The 24,848-nt window shown below is 56.2% G+C and overlaps 1 protein-coding gene across 11 annotated transcripts in view; it reads left to right on the top strand.

The window, feature by feature from the left end:
- The window catches only part of AGO2 (argonaute RISC catalytic component 2), a 108,989-nt gene that overhangs the window by 71,577 nt on the left and 12,564 nt on the right, over nucleotides 1-24,848 (top strand). For 7 of the 11 annotated variants that reach the window (XM_060116157.1, XM_060116164.1, XM_060116159.1 and 4 more), the window contains 15 exons: nucleotides 14-195; nucleotides 1,822-1,958; nucleotides 2,434-2,568; nucleotides 3,319-3,406; nucleotides 4,668-4,815; nucleotides 5,638-5,757; nucleotides 5,921-6,043; nucleotides 9,418-9,551; nucleotides 10,916-11,100; nucleotides 12,417-12,576; nucleotides 14,740-14,830; nucleotides 15,404-15,598; nucleotides 17,622-17,756; nucleotides 22,467-22,568; nucleotides 24,619-24,818. In XM_060116157.1, coding sequence (XP_059972140.1) covers nucleotides 14-195; nucleotides 1,822-1,958; nucleotides 2,434-2,568; nucleotides 3,319-3,406; nucleotides 4,668-4,815; nucleotides 5,638-5,757; nucleotides 5,921-6,043; nucleotides 9,418-9,551; nucleotides 10,916-11,100; nucleotides 12,417-12,576; nucleotides 14,740-14,830; nucleotides 15,404-15,598; nucleotides 17,622-17,756; nucleotides 22,467-22,568; nucleotides 24,619-24,818 — 2,135 coding nt within the window. Of the gene's footprint in view, nucleotides 1-13; nucleotides 196-1,821; nucleotides 1,959-2,433; nucleotides 2,569-3,318; nucleotides 3,407-4,667; nucleotides 4,816-5,637; nucleotides 5,758-5,920; nucleotides 6,044-9,417; nucleotides 9,552-10,915; nucleotides 11,101-12,416; nucleotides 12,577-14,739; nucleotides 14,831-15,403; nucleotides 15,599-17,621; nucleotides 17,757-18,297; nucleotides 18,995-22,466; nucleotides 22,569-23,461; nucleotides 23,990-24,508; nucleotides 24,560-24,618; nucleotides 24,819-24,848 lie in introns of those variants that run through there. The other 4 variants (XM_060116156.1, XM_060116158.1, XM_060116160.1 and 1 more) reach the window with 4 other exon arrangements.

Below are 24,848 nucleotides of genomic sequence, written 5' to 3'. Positions count from 1 at the left end.
GATCCCCTCCCAGGTGGAGCTGGAGGTCACGTTGCCAGGAGAAGGGAAGGACCGCATCTTCAAGGTGTCCATCAAGTGGGTGTCCTGTGTGAGCTTACAGGCATTACACGATGCACTTTCGGGGCGGCTGCCCAGCGTCCCCTTCGAGACGATCCAAGCCCTGGACGTGGTTATGAGGCATTTGCCGTCCATGAGGTGAGGACCGTACATGAGGTGGGAACCGAGAAGCCTGAATCCTCTGTCTGAGGAGGTGCTGGTTCTTGGGGACAGGGTGGGGACGGCCGTAGGGGTTTATATGATGAAAGCAGTAGCAACGCCAGCTCGGGAAAATCTGTAAAATAAAAAGGAATCGCTGGAGTTTGCAGCCAGGCACACAAAGGTTGCCTGCCTGTCTCTGGGTGCACCGGTCACTCCACCCAGCGTGCGAGCTTCGTCCTGTTTCTCAGTCGCCCTCGTACTCAAGAGTCCTGTTCCAGCTTCTGTGCTTGCCTGGCTTCTGCCACGAGGAGGGGCCTTTCAGGACTGCTGGAGCGCCCACGCCCACACACTTTGGCTCTATTCTGTGGGATTACTTTCTTTCCACTGATCACCAAACACACTTGAACTTGTTGAGGCAGAGGGTAGCAGGACACTTTGATGGCTCGTGATTGACCGGATGGAGGCGCAGGGCCACACCGGCTCCCCACGTGACAGCCGTGTGCGAGCCACACCCACCGCTCGGGTTTCCAGTGTGGGACACCTCTTCCTTCCCCGGGTGTCCTGCACAGTAGGGCCTCGGGAACTCTGTGAACAATTAAGTGAAAGGAGAACCTAAAACTGAAACGAACCTCCGCACTGAACTCTCCCAACACCGACCAGAACTCTGAGGTTTGAGGGGAGGGTGTAAGTGTAAGAGGAATCTCCTTGAAGGACCATGTTAGATTTAAAGGGGACCCTGGTGTTCTCGAAACACAGGGCAGGCTGTCACTCCTGGCAGGGTCCCCGGGCCCTTGCACGTAGTCTGTCACTGCTTGGAACTGTTGATGTGAGGAAGGCAGGTGGGTGCAAAAATACCCCAGCTCTTAAGGGTTGTTGCCAAAATGTCAAGTCCATTTTTTAAAAGAGTGGCAAGAACTACTATGATTTTTTTTTTCTGAATTCCTTTGCATTAATCACCATGTTACTTTTATAATCAGGAGGAAAGTCTTTCGTTTGGGGGAAATAGAGAAAGAGGCTGGGGGAAGCAGAGTGTGCGTGTCCTGGTTGGTGGCTCGGCCTGTGGGCGACAGGGTCTTCCCTCGGGGACCCTCGGTGATGCCGTGGCCGCTGCCCTGGAGAGTGCGGTGGCCTCCGTCTCTGAGCACCTTCAGTCCCTCCCCCTGGGAGGGCATGGGTGTTCCCTCACGTGGATCTCACTGTCCCCCGAGACGAGGTCCGAACTCGGCACCTCCCTCTCCCCTGCCATAGAGGAGCCGGGTGGAAGGGGAACGGGGCCTGGGTGCTTGGTCTCCGCGAGGTCCTTGGCCTTCCGTGCCAGACGCCCCGAGGCCCGGGCGGGACCAGTCCGGCTGGCTGACTGTGGTCGCCTGCACCTGCACCCCTGCCTGCCCCATCCTAGAAGGAGGTGAAGTGCTGTGTGCAGACCCGAGGGCTGCAGGCGAGGCATCGCGGTGTGAGGCTCGCGTGGGGAGCACAAGGTGTGACCAGACCCCTGTGCCCTCGGCTCGCGGGAGGAAGTTCTCCTGCGTGTCCCCCGCGTGTTGGCCGTGGACACGGGGGGACGGCTTGAGTATCTGAGGGGTGTGTGCCCGCCGGCCTCGCTAGACAAGGCTCCCGTTCCAGGTACACCCCCGTGGGCCGCTCCTTCTTCACGGCGTCCGAGGGCTGCTCCAACCCGCTGGGCGGGGGCCGAGAGGTGTGGTTTGGTTTCCATCAGTCCGTCCGGCCTTCTCTTTGGAAGATGATGCTGAATATCGACGGTAAGCAGAGCCCCGGCCGCCATCGGGGGGTGAGGGGGGCTGCGAGGCCCCTCCACACGCGCCCGGCCCGCCGCGCTGCTCGCACACGGAGGGTGGTGGCGCTCACGCCTGACCGTCAGAGCCTCCGCGGGGCCCCCTCCACAGACACAGCCTGTGGCTCGGGGCCGAGGGCGGTTCCCGACTGCCCCTCTGTGTTGGACCCCACGTGGGAACAGTAAACTTCAGGGAGCCCGAGACCAGAAGGTGGTCAGAAAGTGCCAGAAAACCCAGGCTTGCGGTTATCACCGGCTGAGGGGTTTTGTTTTTACACCGCAGCGTTTTCCTCAGAGGGTGACTTGAGCCTCTGCCGACCCCTCCACTGCCCCTCGGAGTCCGCGAGCAGGGGCAGCAGGGGGAGCCGGCCGGCTGCGGGAGTGGCCTGGCCGGGCAGGCCTGGTCACGTCTCGGCTTTTGTCTCTTCTTTTCCCACCTGTAGTCTCGGCAACAGCGTTTTATAAGGCACAGCCAGTAATCGAGTTTGTGTGTGAAGTTTTGGATTTTAAAAGTATTGAAGAACAACAAAAACCTCTGACAGATTCCCAAAGGGTCAAGTTTACCAAAGAAATCAAAGGTAACTAGCTGCCCGGTGCGGTGGATGAGGGACGCGACCTGGATGGCCCTGAGTTTCCCAAGTTCTTGTTCCTTCGTGTTTCCGAGGGGGAGGGGCAGGGGGCAGCGGAGGAGCCAGCCCTCAGGGACACATCAGCGCAGGACGAGGACGCCCGCTTCCCAGCGCGGGAACGATTTCTAAATGATGACTTTCTGCGTGGGGTGGCCCGGCAGTGTCCGAGCGCGGATATGAGGGCCAGGCAGCTGCAGCACGAGCGCCATCAGTTTCTCGGGACGTTCCAGAACGTTGATTCCTTGTCGTTTAACCGAGCCTGGGTTCCACTCGAGAAGACGCAGCCCAGGGTTCAGTGACCTGGCTGTGTCCTTCTGCCCGTCGTCGGGGAGCTGGCAGGCCCTGCAGGCTCGGCCCCGCTGCACCTGTCCCTCCTGGGGGTGTTCAGAGCCGGCAGCAGTCCTCGTTGCTAAAAATAACCCCGAAGGAAGCACAGAAGAGGCCGTGGCGGCTGACGCCCCGCTCAGCTGAGCCCCCGTCGCCCCTCGTCTTTGAGGACACACCCTGCCTCTCGCCTGGGCATCCCTGGGGCGGGGGCGTCCCTGGGGGTGAGATGGCCCAGCCCGAGGGTCACCCGGAAGGCCCTCGCCGTGGGTCTGTGGGTGAGGTTCCCCTGGAAGCTGATGGGCTGGCAGTGGGGCGTGCGCCGCAGGCCCGGGCGAGTCTTGATGCTGAAGCCCAGCTGCTGTGTGTTCTCAGGTCTAAAGGTGGAGATAACGCACTGCGGGCAGATGAAGAGGAAGTACCGCGTCTGCAACGTGACCCGGCGGCCCGCCAGCCACCAAACGTAAACGACCTCCCCGTCAAACGCTTATCAGCCCCGACCTTCACTGTCACTCAGATGTCCAAACTCTGCAGCAGTCACTTCTGCAAAGGATTTTCATTCTAGTTATAAAATTCCGAAAGCACACTTGACCTCGTGAAATAAAATAATGAAGTTCCCCCGTATGGGGCGGGGGGAGGGGCTCACCGTCAGTTTTCCTTCTTGAATATGACAGGCGAGGGAAGGTCTTTTTGGTTCATTTTCCAGTCCTCCCTGCTGAGTGGGGTCCAGGGAGGGAGTGGGGATCGGTTGGCGCCACCTGGATCCACAAGCGTGGCCCGGCCCAGGCCGACGCTGCGGCCTCTGTCTTGAGCTCCCGTCACTTCACAGACAGTTTGGGGTCCAGGTCCGTGTAGTAAGTGTCCCGGCCGCACGGATGCAGTGCTGTCTTAGGTTGTGTGGCCCCCTCATCCCACCTTGAGGCCTCCTGGGTCCAGTGAGGACTCGTTAGTTTATTTCGCTGCGTGGGAAGTGCCTGGTGTGTCTCTGGGTACTGGTTATACCAAGACGCCCAGGGTCCTGTGCAGCAGGGGGGTTGGGGGGAGGTGAGCCTGTGTCCTTGTCCCCATGACCTCCTCCCACCGGGCAGAGCAAAGGAGTCGGCAGAGGTCCCCTACCCCTGTGCCCAGCGCCCTCGGCCCCATCCTGCATGGGGGCTGTCCCCTGTGAGTGCAGGATGCCACGGAGCTCCCCTGCCCCTGCACGTGGGCCTCTCCTGCCTCAGCCCACCACATGTGGCTGCGGAGGCCTGAGCAGACCCAGCTTGTCCCTTTCACTGTCCTGTTCTGGAAGGTTTCAGGTTTTCTGGGGCGGACACTTGGAGCACTCAGCCGGTAAACGACTTTCAGAGTCAGTGCGAGGTCGGCTGGAAAGTGCACAGGCTTTTCTTTCTGGATTTGTCTTCATTTGTCCTGAGTCCTTTCCATGTACTCTAGATGTATGTGTCATTTGTGATTATTGCATATTGTAGGCGTGCGGGTATTTTTTACTTCCCGACTCCAGAGATAAAACGAAAATTTAGGGACTTGGGAATGTTCAGATAAGCCAGAGGGCATGATTTGGTTCTGACCCCCAGGGAGATGCTTTGAATCACCCTCTACCTTCTTCAACCCTAAGAAAGCAGACCCACAAGAGCATCCCTGTGCGAGCGGGCACGTGGGTCTCGGTCACCCGTCCCCTGGGGGTCTGGGAAGCTCCGGGGCTGAGCCGCCTCTTTCTTCCCCAGGTTCCCGCTGCAGCAGGAGAGCGGGCAGACGGTGGAGTGCACGGTGGCCCAGTACTTTAAGGATAGGCACAAGCTGGTTCTGCGCTACCCTCACCTCCCATGTTTACAAGTCGGACAGGAGCAGAAACACACCTACCTTCCTCTAGAGGCAAGTCCCCCTCCCTCCATCTCTGTGGGCCGGGAGGAGAACTTCCGGGGCGGGGGCCCCGCTGGCACCCCGGGCCCAAACCTTGTTACTCCTGCCACTGGGGGACCTGGGACAGGTTAACTGATGTGGTCCAGCCTCGGGTTCTGCATTAATAAGATGGGTTTGGTAACACAGGATTCGTGTGAAGCTCGAGACTATACGTGTGTGCCCAGCAGGCCCCTGGCACCCAGTAAAATGTGCTCAGGAAGTCTAAAATTCACTTCTGGTTTGAAAAATCCTTGCCTGGGAAAAGATCAAATGCTAAAACTAGGACACAAGTTTTTAAGTCTTTTCTGTTAGTGTTTTAAATTTTCGGTATTTGTCCCAATTACTGAAACACCTGGCCCTTGGTTTGGTTTTTCCTGGGCTGTGTGCAGAAGGCAGACTTCTTTCCCATCCCCGGCAGCTCTGTATTACACCCCCATGTCTGAGGACGGGGGTCCACACAACCCATGGTGAGGACACAGGCCAGCCCCGCCCCGCCGCTGGGTGGTCTCAGAGGCTGTGCTGCTCTCAGCGGCGCGGCTCCCGGCTCACGCTTCTGTCGTGCTGGGTTTCCTCGAGTGGTTTCTGCCTTGGACCAGAGGACCTCCTCCCAGCGTGCGGTTCCCAGTGGATCTCAGGAGCAGCCTCCACACTGGCGTCTGCGTGGCGCTTCACAGTTCACTCGTGAGGAGTGGATATATCACGGGCAGAGCTGGGCGCCAGCTCTCGCGCTTGGCCTCAGACCTACGCCCGCTTCCCAGCCCGGCGCTGACGCCCGGTTCTTGCGTTTCTTCATAGGTCTGTAACATAGTGGCGGGACAGAGATGTATAAAAAAGCTGACCGACAATCAGACCTCAACCATGATCAGAGCGACTGCCAGGTCAGCCCCCGATCGGCAGGAAGAGATTAGCAAATTGGTGAGCGTCACATCCTCAGGCCAATCCTCGGGTGGGGACACCCTGGGGACGCCGGCTCAGGGTGCCCAGGGCAAGGCCCCCCGATGCTTTGGACAGACTCGGCTTCTGGAAGGAAGCAAAGTCCACCCCTGACTCTGTGCCTTTTCTTTCTTCCCTTTTCAAGATGAGAAGTGCCAGTTTTAACACAGATCCGTATGTTCGTGAGTTTGGAATCATGGTCAAAGACGAGATGACCGATGTGACCGGGCGGGTCCTCCAGCCGCCCTCCATCCTCTACGGGGGCCGGGTAGGTAGACGGCTGGGTGGGGCGTTTTGTGGGTGTTGGGAGTATGTGTCTGAACGTCGATGTTGGAGCAGCAGCGCCTGACCCACACGCACACACCCTCAGGTGTAGACCATGGTCAAGGTAAAGGATTCTTCCTGCCCCAGTGTGAACCTGTAACAGCAATGGGCCTTCATAAAGGACTGCTTCCTTAACCCTTTTAAAGTTTTCTGAATCACCCCTTTTCTTTTCAAAAGGTAAACTTTATTATCTCATCAAAATTTTTAAAGCATCATTCTTTGTATGATGGATGCTCTGCCAGTGACGAGTTACTCTCCAGAAGTTCATGCTGCTTTTCTGCTTTCTAACTTTTGTTTTGGAGGTATGTGGGAGCAAGTGCATCAGTTTGGTCACGGGCACAGTTCTGTTTGTTTGGTTTTGCCCATTTGACCTCTGGTTCTGGTCAGTACGGTCCTGACCCTTGAGCCCCTTAGAGCTCACGAGAAGTTCTTCTCTCCTTTCCTCCTGGCACCTCCCCCTTAGCCGCAGCGCAGGTGGTGGGGCTCAGCTTCCAAGGTCACAGCTTTGGGAATCCCCTGGCCGTCCAGTGGTTAGGACTCGGCGCTTTTACTGCCAGGGCCTCGGTTCAATCCCTGGTCAGGGAACTAAGGTCCTACAAGCCGCGGGGCACAGCCAAGAAAAAGAGCAAGCGAGCGAGAGAGAGAGAGAAAGAGAGAAAGCAAAGGTCATGGCTTTTGTGAGTCAGTGAGCACCTGCGGGAGCCTGCGTTCTGCGTGACTCGACACCTTTCTACCTGAATGGACTCCAGTCCTCAGTGCCTGTGGCAAGCTTTCGTTTTGTTTTTTTTGGCTGCGTTGGCTCTTCGTTGCTGCGCGCGGGCTTTCTCTAGTGGCGGCGAGTGGAGGGTACTCTTCGTTGCAGTGCGCGGGCTTCTCGTTGCAGTGGCTTCTCTTGTTGCGGAGCACAGGCTCTAGGCACATGGTCTTCAGTAGTTGCAGCATGAGGGCTCAGTAGTTGCGGCATGCAGGCCCTAGAGCATGCGGGCTTCAGTAGTTGTGGCTCACGGGCTCTAGAGCTCAGGCTCAGTAGTTGTGGCTCACGGGCTCTAGAGCGCAGGATCCGTAGTCATGGCACACGGGCTTAGTTGCTCCACGGCATGTGGGATCTTCCCGGACCAGGGCTCGAACCTGTGTTCCCTGCATTGGCAGGTGGATTCTTAACCACTGCACCACCAGGGAAGTCCTTTCAGTTTTGTTTGCAGGACTCTTTCCTTTCTTATTTTAAAACATAAGTTCTATTTTTTTAAGTGTTTCAAAGTTCAAAAGATACAAAGAATTATAGGGAAAAAATCTCTTTCTCCCCAGATCCTGGTTACTTTCCTAGGAGGCAGTTCTCCTTGTAAAATCGCTCCAGGGATTATTCACATATTTTTTTTCACCCCTTCTTGTGCAAATAGCTGCATATTAAATACACGTTTGTGCCTTGCCTTTTTTTACTTAATATTTTCTCTTCGATCCCATGGAGATCTTGGAATGTATGTGACCTCTGGCTTGTTTTTGACTGTTGCATGGTATTCCTTTGTGGGGGGAGCCCCACCCTAGCCAGTGGGCATAGGGGCTGCTCCCCATTCTCTGCAGGATGCCTTCCTTCTGAGCAAGGCCTCCTGGCTCCTTCTCAGCCCACTTGTGCACCTGGGAGCTCAGACACTGCAGACACAGCCCCTTCTTAACCCTCCCTGTGGCCCTAGGAGGGACAGGTGGATTCCCTTTCACAAGTCAGTGAGGAGATGCCCGAAGCAGTGAGACTTACTTAGTGAAACCAAGATTGCATATTCAGCGTCTTTCCGCCTTTTAGTGAAGACAGGAGTCACATCTGGAAAGCAAAGCGGCTCTTGTAATCTAACCTTGCAAGAACGTTAGAACTGTAAGGATCCAAACTTTTTAATGCTTCTAAATGAATGAATTTTTCCAGATGTCTTAAACATTGTAATGGGAGCAAACACTTCTCATCACCTGCCCTACCCATTGTCCTGTTAGACAAAACATTCAGTGTCCCCAGGGGCATCTGGCAATGTCTGGAGGCTGGGATCTGATGGGCAGCGGCTGCTGGCACCTCCAGTGCACAGGACTGCCGCACGGCAGCCAGCCAGCCACGTGTCCACCACAGGGCTGAGGCTGAGAGACACTCAGATAGTAAGAGTGCATTGCAGTGTACACTGTGCGTGTGTGTGTGTGTGTGTGTTACTGAGTCTGGAACACCACACTTGGTGGTGGCTCTGTCTTATAGAAGGAGGCTCACAGGAGCTGGGTAGTGGTTTAGAAAATACAGGAAACAAAAACATTCATTTCTGTAATATTTGATTTTTACAATATGCTTATATTATTTTAGTAGGAAAAAAGTGTTTTTCATTAAAAACACTTTTGCAGAGTAAATGACAGCAACTCAGACACAGCCCAGTCCTTCAGGGCCTGCTGCCCATAGGCCTGGGATTACAGCTCTCCCCCTCTGCGTGGCCCTAACTAAAAGAGGAGGCCAGTGCCAAAGACTTCTCTCTGACTCAGGCCCAGTGTGTGGGACTCGAGCATTCTCTGTAGGGCACACAAGGTGTTGGTGTGCCCACAGCCAACACAGCTCCAGTCACAGTGTCCCTTCCTGACCATCCCTTGTGCTCCAGAATCACTTGAAGTCAGTTCAGAGATTCCTTCGGTGACAGTGTTGAGACCTGGTCCTTTCTGGTTGAGAGATGACAAAATTAAGTGGATGCATTATCTGCTGTTTTTTCCTTCCCAAATGGGAATAGCTTAAACAGCTGCAGGCAGTGGCGTGTGGAGCCGGGGAAGCGACGGGCTCGGTCCCGGCTGGCCTGTCTGCTCCCAGGCACAGGACTGGGAAGAAACACCTTGCTTCCCTCCCCTTCCCTGGCTGCCCCACTGATGATGGATGAGGTAAAATTAACGGAAGCGTGTTTACAAGACAAGAAGCCTTCCCGTAATGTCGTGAGGCACTTCTTTTCCTCCAGGCTACCCGTGAGGTTGGATGGAGCTCCGGGCCCTCCCTGCTCAGCCTTCCGGGTGCCCCCCTGCTCCCCACAATCTACTTCTTCACCCCTCCACCCTCCCTCCACCTCTCACCCCTCCATCCATCCATCCATCCATCCATCCATCCATCCATCCATCCATCCATCCTGCACACACCTGCGGGACCCCTGCGGTGCCAGGCAGCTCAGAGATGGGGAGTCTACGCAAAGGTTCCATTCTCAGCCTCAGGAGCTGCCATCTGGTCAGGGGACCACCAGCAATAGGGACTGTGACAAAATCCAAGGTCAGAGGAATATGTTTTCCATTTTCTTCTTACTCTGAGCTTCTCGCCGTTTGCAGAATAAAGCGATTGCCACCCCCGTCCAGGGCGTTTGGGACATGAGGAACAAGCAGTTCCACACGGGCATCGAGATCAAGGTGTGGGCCATTGCGTGCTTCGCCCCCCAGCGCCAGTGCACGGAGGTCCACCTCAAGTAAGGCCCCCAGGGGCGGGGGGAGGGGGCCATGGGGAGGGCCCGCCGTGTCAGGCTGGGCAGGTCGTGGGCTCCGTTTGGAGGGCAGGGGTTGGCAGCCTTTCCCCGTCGAAGGGCACTGCCTGGGGTGGCCGGTCCGGGAAGTGGGGGGCCCCGGTGCTGCTTTGCTTCTCAGGCTCGCTGTTGGAGCGAGTGTGAAGAGTGGGGCAGGTTCTGTAAGAAACAAAACAGCAAATGAAGAGTAAAGCGTGCAAAGCAGAGGCAGAGGCGGAGTTGTGTCAGCCCGGCCTGGCCCAGTGTCGGACCCTTTGAAAGCAGCTCCATAAACATGCAGCTTGGTTGCTCATGTTTTTGTGCCAAATAGACCTAACAGGGAGAGGAAGGCTTTTGTCTCCTGCCTCTCTGGGGTGGGGGCAGGGGGGGCCTACAGAGCTGGGGAAGGTAGCAGTGGGCGTTGCAGCAGAGGGTGGCTCCGGGGAGCTGGGGCCCTCAGGGTTCTGGAGAGGGGCGGGGCCTCTCCTCCACGCCACCAGCGGCACGAGCAGGCTTCTCCGCTGGGAGTGCGGGGTGTCGGGGGACAGAGTGCGTTAGAGTCCGACCTCGGGGTGCCTCCCCTCTCTGTGTCCCGCGGCCCCCATTTCACTTTTCCTGGAGCCAGGTGGCCCCAGGGTACGTGCGCGTGTGGGCGTCGGTGCAGACCGGCACTCGTGTGTTTGGTCAGCTGCACTGGGTCGAGCACTAACGGGCCGCAGCGGGTCGGAGTGGCCTTACCTGATGGTCAGAGGCAGTGACGTGTTTATTCCTGAGCTTAAAATAGAAGCCGTGGTTCTGTTTCCCCGACCCCGCCTGTGATCTCACAGGGCCTGTCGGCCGCAGCTGTTGGTGCTCCTCTAACTGCGGGCTGTTTGGTTTTCTCCCGTGATTATGTCATCCAAGTCCAAGTCGCGCACACAGGAATAACGGGGGGGAAATCCAAGGGGACGGTCAGCTCACAGTTTTCCTCACCCTGACAATGCGCGGCATCCACAGGCAAGTGGGCGGCAGCTGCTCACGCCCGGCTTTAAAAGGACGGCACTTGTCACTGCCCTGGGAGTGTCACAGCTGGTGAGGGGGCAGCGTGGCCACGGCTTGAAGTCTCCTGTTTCATCGTGACATTTCAGTAACCTGCACGGTTAGCACGAATGGCCGCCTTTGTTTGTGACCATGTTGCAGTGGCCTTGTCCAGGGCTTCAGCTTGGATTTCCATCTCAATGAAAATGGTGTGGGGTCTGGATCTGTTAGAACTGTGCCCTCTCCTCGGGGCCTCCGGTTGGTCTGAATCGTTGGTGTTCTTGGTGCTTCTCGTAATGAACCTCCTCCTCCAGGTCCTTCACGGAGCAGCTCAGAAAGATCTCGAGAGACGCAGGAATGCCGATCCAGGGCCAGCCGTGCTTCTGTAAATACGCCCAGGGGGCAGATAGTGTGGAGCCCATGTTCAGGCATCTGAAGAACACGTACGCCGGCCTGCAGCTGGTGGTGGTCATCCTGCCCGGAAAAACCCCCGTCTATGGTAGGCCTCGGCGCGCACGGCCTCCGGCCGCTGTCGGTGGCACCGTGGGCCTGCAGTGCCGCCTCAGCCCTTTGTGTCTCTGCCGCACCGAGGAGCTGCCTGTCTCTGGCTCGTTTGAGAGCTAGGAAAGACCAGGTGGCTTCTGATTGCGGCCGCACACGTGCTCAGGGCCGCCCTTGGTAGTCTTGTCTGGGGCCGCGGTTCCCGGAGGCCCGCGTCCTGCGGTGGCGCAGGACTCGACACGTGTGCAGTTACCTTGTCCGCTGCCCGACACAGACGTCGGCCGGATGGAGGAGCAGCCAGGCGTCGCACACGCAGTCACCCACTCGGGGCGCCGTCCTCAGCTCCTGCCTGGGACTCACTTCTCCACTTGTGAGCTGTGGCCACCTCAGAATCCTCTGGAAGTTGATCAGAGTCCTTTCTGCCAGAATGGCAGTTGCACTTTCACTCGGCTGAAAGTTACCAGGCCCCTGCGATGGAGTCCCAGGCCCTGGTTCGGGAAGCTCCGGGGCGCTGGTGGTGTAGACAGGTGGCGGCGGCATGGGGAGGTGGGTGCCGGGTGCGTCTGCCGGAAGCCCTCTGGGAACCAGAGGCCCCAGCGCGGGAGGTGTGTGGGTGCCCCGGGGCAAAGGGAACAGAGAGGCGTGTCGGTGTCGCTGACGTCTGGGCGGTGACAGCGCTCGCTCCGTGTCCAGGGAAAGGAGGAAAGAGCGAGCCCTTGGAATTCCCATCCTGCGCAGCTTCTCCCAGGCCCGCCCAGGGAGCGGCTGACCAGCTGCTTCATGAAAGAACCCAGGAGCAGAGGGGGTGTGGGCCCACACAGGTCCTGGATGTCGGATTTGCGTTTGCCGAGGATTTGAGGACGCCAGTGTTTATATTTCCAGCGACTCGAGCGTTGGCTTGCTTGCAGTCCTGAGCACGGGGACGGAGGGTGGCCTTTGGAACGCGAGCCCTGGGTTCCAGCCTGGCCCTGCCCGCACCACCCTGCAGGCCTGGATAAGTCGCAGAAACGCTCCTGGCGAGGACCGGGCTGCACCCGCCCGGCCTCCCTGAGCGAGCGGGATGGACGCCCCGTAAGCTAGCGCAGGCCTGGGCGGCGCAGAGCAGAGCTGGAACCCAGGCTCGGACCCCCCTTGGGCGCGGACCCCCCTTGGGCTTGGACCCCCCCTTGGGCTCAGACCCCCTCTTGGGCCCGGACCCCCCCTTGGGCCCGGCCCCTCTGCCACGGGCTTGGCTGCACGTGGGGTGGGGGAGCTCAGGGCAGGCGGAGGGGAGGCGCCAGGGGAGCCGTCCTGAGCGCACCGTTGCCTCCGCAGCCGAGGTCAAGCGTGTAGGAGACACAGTGCTGGGGATGGCCACGCAGTGTGTGCAGATGAAGAACGTGCAGAGGACCACGCCGCAGACCCTGTCCAACCTCTGCCTGAAGATCAACGTCAAACTGGGCGGCGTGAACAACATCCTGCTGCCCCAGGGGAGGTGAGGCCGGCGTTCCGCCGCGTGCGTGCGGGGCAGCTGGTGCGTGACTCCCCGGGGTGGGGGGGGCCTGCCGAGGCCGGCGTCCGCTCCCCTGGACAGTGGGTGAAGGAAGCGAGTAGCACGCGGGTCTCGGCCGCCCTCGGTCTAGGGGACCAGGGCCACCTGCAGGCCCCTGAGGACCGGGTGCAGGGGCCCGAGGAGAAGGGACTTCTTACCCCATCCGGGGCCGGGGGTCCCGCACGTGAGATGTGGTGGCTGCCCTGAGCGGGGCTGGCTCTGCGATGAGGGGTCGTTGGACTCGCTCAGTTCACTCAGCGGCAGGTTCTGTGTTCATTGAGCGCCTATTGTGTGCAGGAGCCCTAGCCCTGCAGCGCAGGCCCTGGTGAGAGTGTCCATGAATGCACTTCCCAGGTGAGCAACAGTGACACAGTGGAAGGGACAGGAGCTCAGAAGGGTGAGGGTTTCACAGGGGAGGTGGCACTAAGCAGACTGCAGGCACTGGACCGGGCGGGATCATGTGGATGCCGGGGAGGAGAGCGTTCCAGAGGGCACAGACCGTGCAAGGGCCCTGTGGTGCAGGCTGCCAGGAGTGCGGCAGGCGCTCCACTGAGAGACTGAGGGGCAGAGGGCTGCTGGGGGGCCTGGCACTCCCTCCGGGGGAGCGCATCCACGGGAGGGGGCTTCACGAGTGGAGGTGTCGCTCCAGTGACCTCGTTCTAAAAGGCGACTCCAGCTCTGGGTGGAGTGGGGACCGGGCCCTCCTGCGTTGTCCCAGGAGAGGTGCTGGGGCACGGCTGGGGCGGGATGCTCTGTGAATGGGAGAGGAGACTCGAGAGTGGGTCCAAGCCCGCGCCTCTGGAGCGGTCAGGCAGCACTGGATGAGGAAGCTGGGCGGGTGCGTCAGCCTCCCAGGGGAGACACTGGGTGGGGGGAGGGGAAGCAGAGGCCTGGTGGTCGTGAGGTTTGTTCAGGGGTCCTCACGAGGAGGTGGTATTTAAGGCCTCTAGGCTGGAGAGAAGCCCCAGGGCGGGGTGTAGATAGGAAGGATATCCTGGAGGCAGCCCTGGAGCCTGGCGGGTCGGGGGAAGAGCCGGTGCCAACCGGCCACGTGCGGTGAGGCCCGAGGCTCCACCATGGGACTGGGGCACGTGTGCAGGTCGTTGGTGACCTTGCCCAGAGGAGTCTTGTTGCCATGGCAGCACGAGGCCTGCTTGGGAGGCAGTAGACGGGTTCTGCTAATTCCGGGAGCTTTGCCGCCAGGCGAGCAAGGGAGGCGAGGGAGCTGTGGGAAGAGAGTGGGGTCCGGAGGCAGGCGTAGTTTTGCTGGTGCAAGGTGTGAGTCATAACTGCGTGCGTGTGTGTGTGTGTGTGTGTGTGTGTGCGTGTGTGCGTGCGTGTGTGATGCTCCCGCGTGATCCAGGACTGGGGGAGGGGCAGCAGGGAAGAGCCACGGGGTCAGGCGGAGGCGGGGGCAGGCGCGGTCAGGGAGAAAAGGGGAGTGAGGCGTAGAGAGGGGAAGCTCCAGAACGCACAGCCGGCGAGTCTGGGACCCGCCCGCTGGCTCGGAACCGCGCCCCCAACGCTGGCGCTTCAGGGTCGTGACCGCTGGAGTGCAGCCGGCAGTTAGAAGACCCAGGGAGAGAGCTTAGAGCAGTACTTCTCACCTGGGGCCGTGTCGCAGCCCTGAGAGTGTGTGGTCATGCTGGAGACGTAGGGGTGTCAGGACGGGGGCTGCTACTGGCCTCTAACGGGTAGAGAACAAGGATGCTCCTGTGTACCCTGCAGTGCGGCTGCAGGTCCAAGGTTGGGTAACAAACCATGGGACTCTGTGTGTGTATCATCATCTTGGAATTTTCAGCCATCTACGTGGTAGAACCCTCATGTCCCTGAGCCCAGCCACAGCAGCTGTCAGCACCTCAGCCCTCTCATTCAGTCTACACTCCACCTACACCCTCTTCCCCACCGCCTTATTCTGAAGCAGATCTCGCACCAAGCATCCTTTCACCTGTAAGGTTTTCTGTACCTGTGACTGAAAGATAAGGAGTCTTTACAAACATGGCCACAGTACCCTTCACACACAAAGTAACGCTGGCGCCAGGACCCTGAGAGGTCCGGGCAGTGTCCCCGAGCCTTGGCCTCTGACGCTCCCGCTTCCCCTCTCAGGCCTCCAGTGTTCCAGCAGCCCGTCATCTTTCTGGGGGCGGATGTCACGCACCCACCTGCCGGGGACGGGAAGAAGCCGTCCATCGCCGCCGTGAGTATCACCTCCTGCCGGGCCCCCTGTTGGTCTGTGTTCCTGCGTAATCAGCATCTCCGTACTTCTGGGCCCTTTCCTTGTCTGATCAGCATGAACAGTGCAGCAGGGTGGCCCGGTGGGGTCATGTCCCTGGCACTCGCCGTCTGGTTCCCTCTGGGTGGCACCTGCAGGCGACTGGTTTCAGGCCAGCTTCCCTTTGGGACACCCGTCACTCTTAGGGGTCGGAATCTTGGAGTGTCGTGTGTGGAGGGGCACGTGGCTTTGGGAAAACAGTGTGCTTGAAAGAATTAGGGACGCTGTCACTGTCGCCAGGTACCTTCTCTGGGCTGATGTAATTCAGCCACATCTAATCACAAGCAGAATTAGGGGTCCAGAAGAATTGTTAATTTTTTTATTAGGTCCCTCGGGCAAGCTTTGATTCTTTGGAACACATTTATATAAACACTACAGCCACGCACTCAGAGGAATTGTAAAGGTGGTGGGTTTGCATGTGACGAGCCCTCTCCTGGACCCCCTTCACCCCCAGAGCGGGGGCCCTCGGGTCTCCTGCTGACCCGCGTTGCCCCGCAGGTCGTGGGCAGCATGGACGCCCACCCGAACCGCTACTGCGCCACCGTGCGCGTCCAGCAGCACCGGCAGGAGATCATCCAGGACCTGGCGGCCATGGTGCGCGAGCTTCTCATCCAGTTCTACAAGTCCACGCGCTTCAAGCCCACCCGCATCATCTTCTACCGAGACGGTGTCTCCGAGGGGCAGTTCCAGCAGGTTGGCCGCCTCCCCCGCGTTTTCCCTGCCCTCTTCTCTGTGTCTTAAACTCACCTGTTTCTCGGCAGGACAGCTTCTTAGGTTCGCTAATGAAGACAGTGGGGTGGTTTTCGTTTTGCCCCCAGGTTTATCTGGTCGCCGTGTGGGCGGTAGTGATGGGCTCGGGGTTGTCAGGACCCTGCGGCAGGTGGGGCGGAGAGGCCTATCCAGGTGGACTCGGTCCAGCACATGCCAGCCAGGGGCCCTTCCGGGCTCCAGGTTTTGCCTTATAGGCTGTGGGGAGTCTCTGTGGGGCAGGGACACCGCTGTGGCTTGGGGGTCACCTCTGTCTGCGAAGGAGGGGGCGGGCCGGAGTGGGGAGAGCGCAGAGCAGGGGGAGGACAGTGGCCGGGCGGAGGGTAGGTGGGAGCCCTTTGGAAATAGGCAACAGGACGCAGCCACTGTTTGGACGTGGAGGGAGAGGCGGCACCTTAGGTGACGTGTGGGGCATCACCTTGAGGAAGCGTCTGGAAGGCAGGGGACCCTCTTAGACACCGGGGCACTGGAGGAGGGGCAGGTGAGGACAAAAGGGGGGTTTGTTGCTATGCTCCAGGTGAAAGCACCCGCAGCATCTCCAGGTCGAGGGGACTGTGGGCAGCGGTGAATCCATCCGAGCCTGGAGCTCAGGGGGTTGATGCCCTGAGCGCGTCCATACTTGGCCAGGGCTAATGCCACCTCCACCCCTTCTGCGTCTCCAGTGCCCGCTTCGTCCAGAGACAGTAGCAGGGAAGGCAGAAGTATCCGATGCTGCAGGAGACCCACCCAGACAGGAAGACGTCCTGAGAGGCACTCCAGTGTGTCCCAAGGCCCCAGGCCACCTTGCTAGCCAGGCGGGGTGTCACGTGACAAGGCGCGGGTGCCATTGCCTTCCTGGTCCAGAGTAGGAGCAGCTGAGGCCACAGCGGGCGAGGGGGATGGCTTCGAGGTTCCTTGACCGTCTGGTAGCTCCTGGCCAGGGCCCCTGATTCGGAGCTTCTGTGGGAACCTGGATGGGGGGCTCCTATGCCGCCTCTCGGGTCCAGATCCAGCTTGTGCCAGCTGACCTCGAAGCCCCTCTTATACAAAACTATCTGGTTCCTTCCTTTGGGAGATGTTCTCCCCTCTTCTGAGCACCCATTCACCCTCTGTCATGGGCATTCTTACTACAGAAGAGGGTTTGTGTCATCCTCTGTTTTCTCTCTCTGTGCACGCACTCCACATCTTACAGAATCACCACAATGGGGTTTCCGGACCCAGAACCCAAAACATATTCTTGAGACATCACAACACAATATTTGATGAGGGCAGTTGCTGAAACCCTGAGGTGTGTGGTCCCTGCAGCAGCCATCACCACCCTGTGCCAGGCTGTGTGCCTGTTCCTCTCTGACACAGGTGGGGGAGCGGAGCATCATTGTACCCTAACTCCTGGCGCTTCGCAGTTGACTTTAGTCTTCACAGCAAGCTTGCAAGGTGGGATGTTCCCATTTTAAAACGGAAAAAACGGGGGATCACACAGGGTGCATGGCTTTCCAAAGCCACACAGTTGCATAGTGGTAGAGCTAGGATTTGAACTCGAGTCCAGCTCCTAAGCAGTGGTTTTTGGGGTTTTTTTGTTTTGTTTTGTTTTTGTTTTTGACTAGATTCTCTCCATCGTCTCCAATCCAAAAATAAGCTGTTGGATTGATTTGTTCATGTATGTGTTTCCCACAGTGCCTCATGTCCACGGTGGGTGGTAACACTTAGAACATTCCAGAGACTGCACTCAGCCTGTTTCTCCATTATCTAACCTAAACCATTTAACCACGAAACCTGGGTATCGTTTGCTCCATGATATTAATGAAGAAACAGGCTCAGAGAGACAGAATCACACAGGTAACAACAAGCTAGTGGAACTTAACGTAAATATGTATCAAACATACACATAATTAAGGGATTCACTCCAAGGTAGCGAGAGGCCTGAAAACATAATGATGATCCTCAAAAGTGTTCTTCTTTCTTTCCGTAGGTTCTTCACCACGAGTTACTGGCTATCCGAGAGGCGTGCATTAAGCTAGAAAAAGACTACCAGCCGGGGATCACGTTCATAGTGGTCCAGAAGAGGCACCACACTCGGCTCTTCTGCACCGACAAGAATGAGCGGGTGAGTGTCCTCGACCCTGGGCCGGGCAGCCTCGAGGGACACGGGTCTCACGCCCCGCACCACCTCCCAGGCTCTTGGGAGACCCGGCCCTGCGTGGCGACCCAGCCTGACACGTTGGAGAAGGGCTCTCCTCCGTTTGGTGAGAAGTTTGAACCTGCAAACCCCACAGGTCCAGGATAGGTCCAGGCAGATGCCATTTATCTGATAAGGAAATTACCAAAGGTGAGGTTTCAGGGCCAGTTAGCAACCATGGTCATAGACAGCATAGTGTAAAGAATGCGGGAGAATGCAGTAAAGTGGGGAGCCCATGGGGTGGTTGGAGTGCTGGAAGAGGGCCTGGGGAGCTCACTCAGGGGTCTGGTCTGGAGAAACACTGAAAGACAGTGGTGTCCAAGCTCCTCATCCCTTTCCTGGCTGTTCCAGAACAAGAACCACGAGCATGCAGGAGACTTAAGACTTGTAGTTGTAACTGATGAGAATTGTCCACAGTTGGAGAAAGATCAGAACCCTTAGGTTAAAAGGCCTCTCCTGTTCCCAACAGGATAAATAAAAATAAATCCATACCGAGACACATTGTCCTAAAACTGCACAGCTTCAAAGTAACTGCATGAGAAAAAAGACCTCCCAGAAGGGAAGGACATTCCATCAGACTGTCCACCAGCAGGGCTGGAAGTCGGGGGTTAGTGTCCACGCGGTGCAGCCCGCTAATGCCACAGTGGCACCACAGCACCAAAAATGCTTCTTGCCTAAATGGAAGACAAAATGCAAATTGAGAGTCAATAACGAGGAAAAGGGATACTTTGTCATGATCACCGATAAGATGCAACAGCTGTGAGCGTGGATGTACCTCACGCCATGACCTAAACATATGTAAAGAAAAAAAGTGAAGCAAAAACAGACAGAATTTCAAGGAGAAATTGACAAACACACCGTCAAAGAGGTCTGTTTTAACAGACCACTATCAGAAAGTGAAACAGGCACAAGTTAGCAAAAACTGAAAATGGGAAGAAAGGAATGAGCCAGACCTGACAGAACTCTGCCTGTGACAGCTGAGCTCACGCTGAGGGCTTACATGAGCTGGCGTTGTCCCAGATCACAAAAGAGGTCTCAGGAGATTGCCAAACCTCAGTATTCTACAAGCCACATTTTTTTTTAAATTAATTTATTTTGGGGGGGGCTGCATTGGGTCTTCGTTGCTGCACGCGGGCTTTCTCTAGTTGCGGCGAGCGGGGTCTACTCTTCGTTGCAGTGCGTGGGTTTCTCATTGCGGTGGCTTCTCTTGTTGTGGAGCACGGGCTCTGGGGACACGGGCCCTAGAGTGCTCAGGCTTCAGTAATTGCGGCACGTGAGCTCAGTAGTTGCAGGGCACGGGCTCTAGGGCACGTGGGCTCGGTAGTTACAGTGCACGGGCTCTAGGGCACATGGGCTTCAGTAGTTGCGGCACTTTGGCTCAGTAGTTGTGGCTTGTGGGCTCTAGAGTGCAGGCTCAGTAGTTGTGCTGCACGGGCTTAGTTGCTCCACGGCATGTGGGATCTTCCCGGACCAGGGCTCGAACCCGTGTCCCCTGCATTGGCAGGCAGATTCTTAACCACTGCGCCCCCAGGGAAGTTCCCAAACCACATTTTCTGTTACGTAGGAAAAAGCGTAAGGAAACTTAAAATTTTGATTTCAAGCCCACTGCAGTGCTTGTGGTCACGCAGCCCAGATGCTGAGGGGATGGATTGGAGCCAGGTTATCTGGCTCCAGACCCTTTGCTCCTCATCACGGCACCCACATCCTTGACAACATTTGGTATTTATCAGGCTAACCTCATAATGTGAGTCCCCCAAGATTATTCTTCGAAGGTCTGGTGAAAGTTGCCTATAAAAATCTCTGGACTAACTTCATAAAATAAGCTAAAGTAGTTTCCCCCTTTTTCCTATGCTCTGCCACACTTTAAGATAATCTATTCTTGAAGCCTTAGTAAAGCTTGCCTGTAAAACTCTCTGGGCCTGATGCCTTTTGGAACAATGATTGGACTATCCTACTCAGCTGATTTTGGTAACTTATGTAATTCTACAAACAAGTGTTTGTTTCTTCTGTTTTCCAATGTGTTGTCATGAAGTTGTTATCATTCCATTATGATTCAAATAACACACACTCCCTCTGCAGCCATTGTTCCCCTTCTGTTCCCAACATAATTACAAGTGTTCTTTCTTTGTGTTGAGTCTTGCTGGGTTTCTCTATCTTCAGGGAAGTACCTTTTGCTTGTGTTAATCTGCTCTACTGCTTCTTCGTTTTCTAGTTCACTATTTTCTATTCTGAGAGAGAAAGTGGGGTGCTGGAATAAGCTGACTTTGAGCCCTCCTGACTCCTGGCAAGAGAGGTCTGCAGGCTGAGGTGGCAGGAGGCCTGTGTGTCCACCTTCTGAGGATGTTGGGAGGGTTGGCTGAGCTAACAGGCAGAGCACTTAGCACAGAGTGAAGGCGTTACTATGAAGAGGATTCTCCTGCACTGTTGACGGGAGTACAAATGGAGAACCAACGTGGAGCACTGGTTCCCTGGAGGAACTCACAGACTTGTGTACAAGGAGACATGTATTCTATAAGAATATTCTGGCAGTGTTGTCTATAATAGCAAAAAATTCTCCTGTTCACAGGAGAAAAGGTTGTAATGTATTTATTTATATATTGGCACCTATACAGCAATGAAAAATAATAAAGTATAGCTACCAAATGACTACATCTCAAAATTGTAATACAGAGCAAAAACAGAAAGTAGCAAAACATATAGGATACATGTATACAGTTGTTTTTTAAAAATAAATTTATTTATCTATATTACTTATTTATTTTTGGCTGCATTGGGTCTTCGTTGCTGCACATGGGCTTTCTCTAGTTGCGGTGAGCAGAGGCTACTCCTTGTTGCGGTGCGCCGGCTGCTCATTGCAATGGCTTCTCTTGTTGTAGAGCACGGGCTCTAGGCATGCGGGCTTCAGTAGTTGTGGCTCACGGGCTCTAGAGTGCAGGCTCAGTAGTTGTGGCACACGGGCTTAGTTGCTCCACGGCATGTGGGATCTTCCCGGACCAGCGCTCAAACCCATGTCCCCTGCATTGGCAGGCAGATTCTTAACCACTTTGCCACCAGGGACACCCCTACAGTTTTAAAATCTGCAAAGTAATACAATATAGCGTTAACGGAAACTTAAATATGTAGCAGAGAATAAAAGTATGTGTGGGAATAAAACAGTCTAGATTTGAGACTGCGGCATGGAAGGGATACAAAGGTGGGCACTCGTTTCAAATATTTTACTTAACATTAAAAGTCTGGGACTTCCCTGATGGTGCAGTGGTTAAGAGTCCGCCTGCCAGTGCAGGGGACACGGGTTCGATCCCAGGAAGATCCCACATACAGCGGAGCAACTAAGCTCGTGAGCCGCAACTACTGAGCCTGCACGCCTAGATCCCGTGCTCCGCAACAAGAGAAGCCACTGCAGTGAGAAGCCCACGCACCGCAAGGAAGAGTAGCCCCCGTTCGCCGCAACTAGAGAAAGCCCGCGCGCAGCAACAAAGACCCAACGCAGCCAAAAATAAATAAGCAAACAAACAAATAAATAAATAATCTGAAGGTGTAAAAAAAAGGTTGAGAAGAAGTAAACACACACACACACATCTGAAGGTGCAGAGAGGTTACACTGGGGATTTTCTTGTTTGTGTGTAGATTTGAAATTGCACGAGTAAAAAAAAATCAATCAATGACTTCATGACTGATGGGGAGTTTTGCTGTTCCAGTAGCATAGCTGGATGTTTGGTGGTTTTTCGATGCTAGAGTGTAAACTGAGAGTTAAGTGGTTTGGTAGAATTTGTAGTCCCTCCCACACCCCAGCTCCTTGGATGTCCTCTGGTGGAGCAACCCGCCCTCCCTGGCGGTGGTGATTGAACCCCCGGTAGAGTGGGGAAGCTCTTGACAGCTGTCAGGGTTTTCTAGCTCTTCTGCCTTGAGTATTGTGTGTGTGTGTGTGTGTGTGTGTGTGCGTGCGCGGGTGCACGTGGGCAGGTGACGGCTGTCACGTGTCCGTCGTCTGGTCTTAGATTTGTTACGTTGGTGACAGTTTCCATCTTGGCCTCAACAATGATGAAGACCCTTCAGGTGGCCCACGCAGATGCTTCAGTGAAGGGAAGACTCTGCATTTCCCTCAGGGGCCTTTATGAGATGGCGAAAAATAACCCCAGCCCAAAGAGAGCAGGAATTTTTTTTTTTTTTTTTTTTTATTAATTAATTAATTTATTTTTGCTGTGTTGCGTCTTCATTTCTGTGTGAGGGCTTTCTCTAGTTGCGGCAAGCGGGGGCCACTCTTCATCGCGGTGCGTGGGCCTCTCACTATCGCGGCCTCTTGTTGCGGAGCACAGGCTCCAGACGCGCAGGCTCAGTAGTCGTGGCTCACGGGCCTAGTTGCTCCGCGGCATGTGGGATCCTCCCAGACCAGGGCTCGAACCCGTGTCCCCTGCATTAGCAGGCAGATTCTCAACCACTGCGCCACCAGGGAAGCCCAAGAGAGCAGGAATTAATTCGATTTCAGCTGTTAGTGTATGTTACATTTTAATACCATAGCACTGAGCAAACGTATCGGCCAATTTAAAGACTTCAGAGCAGAAGGCAGTGTGACCGCGTCTTGCCTGCTTTGCCCTGTTGTCCCCTGGGCGTGTCTAATGGGCTCCTGTGTTGCTGAAGGTGGGGAAGAGCGGAAACATTCCAGCAGGGACGACCGTGGACACGAAAATCACCCACCCGACCGAGTTTGACTTCTACCTGTGTAGTCATGCTGGCATCCAGGTAAGGACAGAGGGTCCACTTTGCACAGTCTTGGTCTTGGTGTCTCTGAGGTGTCGCACCCACATTCAGCAAACACTTGCAGAGCACAAACCTTGTGTCAGGTGCTCCAGTGGGCACTGGGGATGTGGTGGTGAACAGCACGGATGGGGCTCCAGTCCATCCTGAGGGGACACAGGCGGTTGACCAGTGAACCGTGGAGGCTGAGAGCCGTCAGGCGTTGGGGACGGAGGACCCACTGGGGTGCTGTGCTGGGGCGGGAATGGGTTCCCATTTTAGCCGAGATGAGCTCCAGGAAGAAGGAGCAATGAGTGCGAAGGCCAGGCAGGCCGGCGGGGACAAGTGGCATCCCTGTGTGCTTGGAGTTTGGCGAGCTGGATGGGGTATGAGAGGTGACAGGGGCGGGGTCAGCCTTGCGTGCCCACCACGCACGGGCACTGGTGTACGGGGAAGGTCACCATGTGGCATTCCTTGTCCCTCCCGGCGAAGAGACCCACAGCTTGCCAAGAGTGATTCTGAGAGAATGTTGCCACCTCAGAAGTGCCACGTCCAGCGTACCTGTTGTCAGAGCTGAGCCACCAGGATCTGCGAGGCTGTGCCCCTTGGCACAGGAGGAACTTAGCTCTGGGTGCCCGTCCTGCTTCACCACAGAGGGGCTTTTGGGTGTTTCAAGTTATAAGTGAGGACTTAGATATCCATCCCCAAGGGATTTGAACTTAAACTTGGAGGGCTTACCGTAAACTTTGTACTTCTGCCACGGGAAATACACCTGCAGGTCCTTCACATCGCCGTGGTGGCTCTAGAACAGGGCTTGGCAAACTGGCCTGTGGGCCGCCTCCAGCCTGCAGCCTGTCAGGGTGCAGCCTGAGGGCTGAGCGGTGTTTACATTTTTAAAGGTTGTTAAGAAGGAAGAAGAGGCGCGTGGCTCAGAGAGGAAGGAGGCCTCCGCGGTGCTTCCCGGGCTCGTCTGTCCCCGTGACGGCTTCCATGTCGGGCGGGCGCTTTTCTGTACAGGCCAGCCCGGCTTCCGTCCCAGTCTGTCTTTCCTGGCTTCCCTCCTGGTGGGTGGAGCCCTCGCCCCCCGGGGCCTCTGGTTTGTTTAAGGGGTAAACGTGTCTCCCTCCATTTTCTGCGCAGGCACTTTCTAATGGGGGAAATCTCGCACTGGAGACATTGAAGCGCTTTAACAAAATGGGCCTCAAGGGCTCCTGCTCTGCTGTGGTTGCCATGTCCTTGGCACACCCTCTGATACAAAATACCCCACTGCCCGCAGGCCCCCGTGACAGCCACCGATTAAATGCTGAAAGTGGGGTGCAGAATGTGTGCTTCATCAGAGGATAAGAGCGTCTGCCGCCCACCAGTCCCCGGGAGCCTGAACACAGACAGAGAGTCAGGAAGGGCCTGCTGGCTGGCTTGGGTTGAGTGGCAGGGAAGGCGGGTGGGGAGAAGCCAGAGAAAGGCCCTTCCCTCAAGCGCGCTCCTAGCTGACGGGTCGTGGTGCCCCGGCGAGCAGTGCAGCGGCCGTGCCGGCACCTGAGCCCCGGCAGGCACTCTGCCTGGGGCATGGGCCAGGCGACCAACCCCACCTCCTTCAGTTTTGAAAGATTCCAAACTGCATACACTGCACAAAATAAATATATGTTCAAACTCCCAGTTTAAAGGCGTTAATATGTAACTTATTAGAGATTGCTTCTTGCCTTTATAAATAAAGCATTGTAGAAAACCTAGTATATACAAATGACATTATCCTCCAAACAACCATTTCTGTATTATATCTTTCCTGTGAGTTTTCTCTACACAAATAAATGTGTGTGTAGTCTGTTATTTTACCAGTAGGGGGTCAAAGAATATGTGGCTCTGATGCCTGTTTATAATGATACACGATAGGATAATAGAAATACCTTCTTGTCACTGAGCGTCCTCCCACTGTATCCCCTGTGAAGGATTCTGCTGTGGGTGGAAGCACAGCTTCTCTCGGCAGCACCCTTTTGCAGGTGAGTTCTGGACTTCTCTCTTGCATGTTTACCTCTCTGACCCTCTGATCTGCTTTTAGGGAACAAGCAGGCCTTCCCACTATCACGTGCTTTGGGATGACAATCGTTTCTCTTCCGATGAGCTGCAGATTCTCACCTACCAGCTGTGTCACACCTACGTGCGCTGCACGCGCTCCGTGTCCATCCCGGCGCCCGCATACTATGCTCACCTGGTGGCCTTCCGGGCCAGGTACCACCTGGTGGATAAAGAACACGATAGGTGAGTGGCATGCCTTTCCTGGCTGGGGTC

The sequence above is a fragment of the Mesoplodon densirostris genome, chromosome 13 (assembly GCF_025265405.1).
Source record: "Mesoplodon densirostris isolate mMesDen1 chromosome 13, mMesDen1 primary haplotype, whole genome shotgun sequence".
NCBI classification, from domain to species: domain Eukaryota; kingdom Metazoa; phylum Chordata; class Mammalia; order Artiodactyla; family Ziphiidae; genus Mesoplodon; species Mesoplodon densirostris.
Note: the sequence above shows the minus strand (reverse complement) of the source record. Positions and strands in the feature narration are given on the sequence as shown.